This window comes from Oncorhynchus clarkii, chromosome 10, assembly GCF_045791955.1.
Source record: "Oncorhynchus clarkii lewisi isolate Uvic-CL-2024 chromosome 10, UVic_Ocla_1.0, whole genome shotgun sequence".
Lineage (NCBI taxonomy): Eukaryota > Metazoa > Chordata > Actinopteri > Salmoniformes > Salmonidae > Oncorhynchus > Oncorhynchus clarkii.
This window is the reverse complement of record NC_092156.1, coordinates 45,427,947-45,434,901: the sequence shown is the minus strand read 5'-3', so window position 1 is coordinate 45,434,901 and position 6,955 is coordinate 45,427,947. Positions and strand designations below refer to the sequence as shown.

The following is a 6,955-nucleotide window of genomic DNA, read 5'->3' as shown; positions in this document are numbered from 1 at the left end:
GCCCTTACACAGCCTGGAAGTGTATTGGATCATTGTCATGTTGAAAAACAAATGATTGTCCCACTAAGTACAAACCAGCTGGGATGGCGTATCGCTGCAGAATGCTGTGGTTAAGTGTGCCTGGAATTCTAAATAAATCACTGACAGTGTCACCAGCAAAGCACCATCAAACCATCACACCTCCTCCTCCATGCTTCACAGTGGGAACCACACATGCAGAGATAATTCGTTCACCTGTTCTGCGTCTCACAAAGACATTGGTTGGAACCAAAAATCCCCCATTTGAACTCATCAGACCAAAGGACAGATTTCCACCGGTCTAATGTCCATTGCTCGTGTTGCTTGACCCAAGTAAGTCTCTTCTTCTTATTGGTGTCCTTTATTAGTGGTTTCTCTGCAGCAATTTGACCATGAAGGCCTGATTCATGCAGTCTCCTCTGAACAGTTGATGTTGAGATGTGTCTGTTACTTGAACTCTGTGAAGCATTTATTTGGGCTGCAATTTCTGAAGCTGGTAACTCTAATGAAATAATCCTCTGCAGCAGAGGTAACTCTGGGTCTTCCTTTCCCGTGGCGGTCCTCATGAGAGCCAGTTTCATCATAGTGCTTGATGGTTTTTGCGACTGCACTTGAAGAAACTTTCAACGTTCTTGAAATGTTCCTTATTGACTGACCTTCATGTCTCAAAGTAATGATGGACTGTAGTTGATCAACTAGATTGTTTGGACAAAAAAAGATCTCTCTACGGTCTATCAGTGAATGACATAAGAAGAGGAAAACTGACAATGCACTACCAAATTTAGAAATTGGACCTTGTACATTGTACTATTACAACTCTCAGCAGCAGTAAGTTAAAAACCTGTGTGTCGGGACCCGGGGTCCATATTGAACCCGTTCTGGGTCCCGATCCGGATGGCGGTCTGCTAGTTGAGTATGACTTTAAGTAGAAGATTGGAAAGATGGAAAGGAGGGGAGGGGCTGTTCTAAAAATAGAAATTGAGGAATGATCCAAAAGTGAGGTAAGATAATAAAGATGGAAGAGAGTGGATTCACACTGTCAAAATAGGTCGGACAAGATGGCAACCAGCTCTGAGTGGAGGGCATAATGAATTCCATTGGTAGATGTGTGTGTGTATTTGTTTGTGTGCGTGAGAGTGAGAGAAAATTGGACCTCTGCTTTCAGACGATATAGAAGGAGCGATCCCCTCTTGGATCAATGCTCAGCCCAGACAGAGCTCTGTGTTATTTAGCAATAACATTTAACATAAGTACGTTAGAGCTTTCATATTTCTCAAATTCCCCTCAAATCCTAATTCTCCACATTTACACAAACACTATATGCGAGACAGGAATGGCTCCATGTTTCATTCAATTGGATTTCTGTCATTAATACAAAGGCTTGTTTGTCATTCGCTCTGATGTTGATTTTGATAAGCTGTTGGGGAGGTCATGGCAGTGGTTGGGTTAGTGTTGGAGGGAGATGGTAATGTGGTTACTGTATCTCATGGTCACATCACATTTACAGGCAAACACATGCGATGTGCTCTCTTAAAACAAATGGACATGCTTAACAAGACAGGAATGCATACACAAGACATGCACATGCACATTCACATACCAAAACCCATACCCATATAAACACATCAACATAAAACAGGCAAATGTGCATATGTAACAACACAAGAGACATGAGGCCGAGACAGAGAGTTCTAATCAGAAATAGACTGCGATGTGGAGAGAGGAGGGGGTATCAGCAAAAGAGAAACAGAGAGTAAAAAAGGCGAGAACTGTGTCTGGGGTGGGATGATGACAGCTTCTGGCTCCGCGCCATCGCTGACGAAAGCTGCTTAGCCCCTCAGTTGCCATGGAGACCTGCAGGAGCAGCCAGAGAAAAGGAGGGTGAGGGGAGGGGCGTGTGAGGGAGAAATAGAGGAGAAAGACCTGGTGGGGAGAGAAAGACAGAGGGAGGGATAGAGCGAGAGGAGCGAGAAACATACTGCAAGCAATTGAAGCATAGCCAGTCTGCAGAAAGGAGAAGGTGTATTGTAAGAGAGAATAAAGGTACATGTTCTGTTAGCAATAGCTGGGTGAGAAAAATAGGGCACAAAATCGGAGTACAGCAGAAAAGAGTATAGAGATTCAAAATGGATATACAGTCAGAGAGTAGCGAACTCTCTCCGTGCGACCCACAGCCTGCTGGAAAAATCAGAAAGGCCTTCAAGCTGTTTGGGAAGCGCAAGCCAGGCAGCATCTTCTCCATGCGCGGCAAAGGCGAGGGGAACAACAAGTCACCTATCGCCAGGAGCAAGACAGTGGAAGGATTAACGGAGTCCGCAGCAACGGAGCAGGAGCTGGAGAAGGAGACCGAGAAGGAGGAGGAACCAGAGGTGAGTCATAGAGAGGAGGAGGAAGCCCTGGAGGAGCCCCTGGGTGATGCTGGAGATCCCTCCATCCCTTCTGCTGGCCGTCCCTCCATCTCCTCTATGACCTCTGCCAAATCCCTCAGCTTCCTGATGAAGTTGCGGCGCAGCCGTCGAGGAGGACCAGACCGGAGGTTCCGTACAGAGTCCCAGCCAAAGGTACGCCAGCGTCAGGGCCTGAAGGGTCTCTTCAACAGTCTGGCGTGGAACCAGCGAGAGAAGGAGGCCAGGGACGAGGCCGAGACCCCCCCGAGCCCCCTCCTCATGTCGTCCCGTACAAACAGCGTGGAGATCATCAAGGAAGACATGACTTTGACTCCCAGACCTGCGCCTCGTAGCCAGGATGTCCCAGAGCCTGAGCCTGGACAAGAGTCCCCTGTTTCATCGAAGAGCCCCACAGTGAAGGAGAGCTCAGCCTCAAGCTCATCAGAGACGACGGCTCCCTCAGTGACTACAGACAGCGTCACGGAATCTAATGAGGATGTACTGCCGCCTGTGCCCACCACTGAACCACCACCCTTGGATCCTGCTGTGGACCGTCTGAGCTCACTGCTTGCAGACATCTCCTCTCTGATAAGCTTCGACTCGTTGACAGGATGTGGAGACATTTCTGCTGAAGTGGAGGCGGAGTGGGGCAAAGCCTGCCCTACTGTCGGGACTGGACCTGGGACCAAGGGAGCTGTGGCTGGAGAGAAATCCTCATCAACTACTCTTTCAGCAAAACCTACCCCTATTTCTAAACCTACCCCTATTTCTAAACCTACCCCTATTTCTATACCTACCCCTATTTCTAAACCTACCCCTATTTCCAAACCTACCGCTATTACTAAAGCTACCCCTTCACCTACACCAACCCCTGTTCCTACTGCTACTACTAAATCTAGTCCAACCCCTATCCCAACACTTACTTCTAAATCCAAACCTACCCCTTCCTCTTCCCCCATCACTAAACCTACCCCCACCTTTACCCCTACAACCAAACCTACCCTTTCGCCTTCCCCCACCACTAAACCTACCCCCACCTTTACCCCTACAACTAAACCTGAACCTACCAGCTGGTCGATCAAACCTGAACCTTCCCCTATTGTGACAACCAAATTCTCAACTATCCCCACAACTATAACTAGCCCTACCACTAAATCAAGCCCTACCCCTTTAACAAAACCCTCCCCTCCACCAACAACAAAATCCACCCCAAGCCCTGCCCCTGTATCCAAACCTTCCCCAGTAGTTACCCCACCTCCTGCCCCTGTATACAAACCTTCCCCAGTAGTTACCCCACCTCCTGCCCCTGTATCCAAACCTTCCCCAGTAGTTACCCCACCTGCTGCCCCTGTATCCAAACCTTCCCCAGTAGTTACCCTACCTCCTGCCCCTGTATCCAAACCTTCCCCAGTAGTTACCCCACCTCCTCCCCCTGTATCCAAACCTTCCCCAATAGTTACCCCACCTGCTGCCCCTGTATCCAAACCTTCCCTAGTAGTTACCCTACCTCCTGCCCCTGTATCCAAACCTTCCCCAGTAGTTACCCCACCTGCTGCCCCTGTATCCAAACCTTCCCCAGTAGTTACCCCACATGCTGCCCCTGTATCCAAACCTTCCCCAGTAGTTACCCCACCTCCTGCCCCTGTATCCAAAACATCCCCAGTAGTTACCCCACCTGCTGCCCCTGTATCCAAACCTTCCTCAGTAGTTACCCTACCTCCTGCCCCTGTATCCAAACCTTTCCCAGTAGTTACCCCACCTGCTGCCCCTGTATCCAAACCTTCCCCAGTAGTTACCCCACCTCCTGTCCCAGCCCCAGTGGCCAAACCAGCTTCTGTAACCAACCCTGCCACTCTTTCACCAGCCACTTTCACCTCTGCCCCACCCCCCAAAATGATCTCAGTCCCATGTCTGGATTCCACTACCGCACCTCCCTCCCTAACATCCTTTTATCCTACGGCTGTCCCGAGCTCAGCATTTAAAATCCCCTATATCCCAGTTCCAGTGCCAGCCTCAGTCACTAGCCCTGCTCCTGTCCAAACCTTGTCTCCAATTCTAGCTGACTCAAAGGCTCCCTCTGCCCCTACTCCAAAATCAGGCCCAATGTCTAAGACTCCCCCGTTTCCTACCCCTGTCCCTACTCCAACTCCAGTCCCCATGTCTAAGACTCCCCCGTTTCCTACCCCTGTCCCTACCCCAACTCCAGTCCCTATGTCTAAGACTCACCCGTTTCCTAACCCTGTCCCTACTCCAACTCCAGTCCCTATGTCTAAGACTCCCCCGTTTCCTACCCCTGTCCCTACTCCAACTCCAGTCCCTATGTCTAAGACTCCCCCGTTTCCTACCCCTGTCCCTACTCCAACTCCAGTCCCAATGTCTAAGACTCCCCCGTTTCCTACCCCTGTCCCTACCCCAACTACAGTCCCTATGTCTAAGACTCCCCCGTTTCCTACCCCTGTCCCTACCCCAACTACAGTCCCTATGTCTAAGACTCCCTCTACCCCTGCCTCATTCCCTTCTATGCCCTCTCCTGTTATCTTCCTTGCCCCTGTGCAGTGTACACCCCTTGCCTCTGGTCAGGTGAAGGGTGGTGAGCGCAAGGCCTCTCTAGATACAGGAGAGGACACGACGAGTCCAAACGGCATGGATGTGCGGGGTGCCTGGAGCAATTCACCCAAGAGAGAAGAGAAAGGCCTCGCTTCACAGAATGAGACACACATGGACCCCCAGGGCCCCCCCACAGAGAAGAAGACACCCCCAGTGAAGGCAGCGGGGCTCAGTAAGATCCCTGTCTGCGGTGGAGGCAGGGCAGGCAAGCTGCCACTCCGTGAGTCCCAGTCCACTGACGACGAGGGGAGCTGGGACCCACCTACTCCAGGGCAGGAAGAGGGGAGTCCATGCCCCAGCATACGCCACGGAGTCAGCAAAGACACAATTAGTAACTCCTCTGCTGAAGCTGAAGTTGAGGCCAGTCATGTAAAACATAGCCCAGAGGAGAGTCGTCAGCTCCGCCAACCTACAGTCTACAGCAGTACACCGCGTGACTCCAAGATCCCTGTCAAGCTGGGAGTCCAGTCCAACACCACTGTCCCCCAAGGAGCTAAGGAGCCCCCACGCTCCAAGATACCTTTGTCCAAGGTTCCTGTCCGCAGGACCGGCAATAAACCCACAGCCACCACAGCTGCAAGCGCTCAAAATAAAAAATAAAGATAAGAGACTGCTTCAATCACAAACACCGAAATGGCTGGTTTCCTCCAAAATCACTCTTTTAATATGATCACATGGACACCCTTTGCATCCTTTTTTTGTACTGTATATTTACAAGGAGAGACAAATATCTTCATGATTCTCTCAAATGGCACTCTATCCCACATTGTTTTCGTCTTTCTGCTGTAGCACACCACCATCAGCTCCAGAGCAACACAGACATCGAGGCTGAGGCTCAAGCACAACAACACACAAGCGCAACAACACATCTCCCCTGGGAACCAAAGGAAGGACTGTGACTCCCTTGTATTGTGCCAACATGACAGATGCATTCAACCAAGGTGCAGGTCTAAACCTGGAGTAGAACGGTGATTGAGGAGGACGGTCGTAACAAAGGGTATTCTGGGATGTCTTGTTAAAGGATGCACGGGTATGGTAGCATACCAAGGTCAGAGACAACCGCATATGGAAGAGTATCTTTCTAAGGTGCTTTTTTTTCCCTACAGACTATCAGAGTGAAAAAAATCAACTTTTTCTACAATACTTTTTATCTTTTGTTACTCCCTCTTTTTTGTAGAACTGTCTAAAAATCCTGTCTTATTTTCCTGCAATTCCTTTTGATAAGTGATACTGTAGTCCTTTTTTTTCCTTCGTCATGCCAAGAGAGGGTCCAGACCTCTGAAGAAAATGCAACAACCCACACCAACATCCTATAACATCCCTGGATGTATGTAGCAGAATGCATGCCAACATGAGCCAGAGGACTCCTTTCCTCTACTTTCCTCCATTCATTTGTTTGACACTGTGTGGAATCATACCTGCCTGCCTGCTCATAAGTAACACTGTCAATCACACTGTGAACTTTGGGAAAGACTTGTGCTCTGGATGGAGTTCATTATGGATAGGGTGGCCCCTGTGGAAGGTTGGAACAGTGGGTAAGCCTGTATAACAGACCCTGTCAAGTTTGAGTGGATCCCGAGAGCATCAGCTTCGGGGGGGGGGTGCAATCCCTTTGCTAATCCCACTTATACATAGTCATGCTCAGATGAGGACAATATCTGTGTGTACACATGACCTATGCTGTTCTGTTTCTTATTTAATCAATAAAATAATGTGAGTACACTGTATGTCACCTGAAAACAACACTATAGCTCTCTTTGAGTGTGATGCTACACGGCCACGTCGCACCTGCTCTTTTCAGTTATGTGAGACTACGATTCAGTGTTCCTATAACAACACCAATGTCTGCATCAGCTTTATCTGAGTAGAAGGCATAAGGATTTGCTCACACACGTACAGTGTGATGCAGTGTTTCTCATTACAGCACCACAGTGTCAGCTGAT

At 49.3% G+C, this 6,955-nt stretch overlaps 1 protein-coding gene across 1 annotated transcript; it reads left to right on the top strand.

Moving 5' to 3' along the window:
• The first annotated feature begins 1,980 nt into the window (after positions 1-1,980).
• LOC139418594 (uncharacterized) lies at positions 1,981-6,734 on the top strand. Its single transcript, XM_071168188.1, has one exon. The coding sequence runs from the start codon at positions 2,145-2,147 to the stop codon at positions 5,610-5,612; it is 3,468 nt and encodes a 1,155-aa protein (XP_071024289.1). The 5' UTR covers positions 1,981-2,144; the 3' UTR covers positions 5,613-6,734.
• The last annotated feature ends 221 nt before the right edge of the window (positions 6,735-6,955 follow it).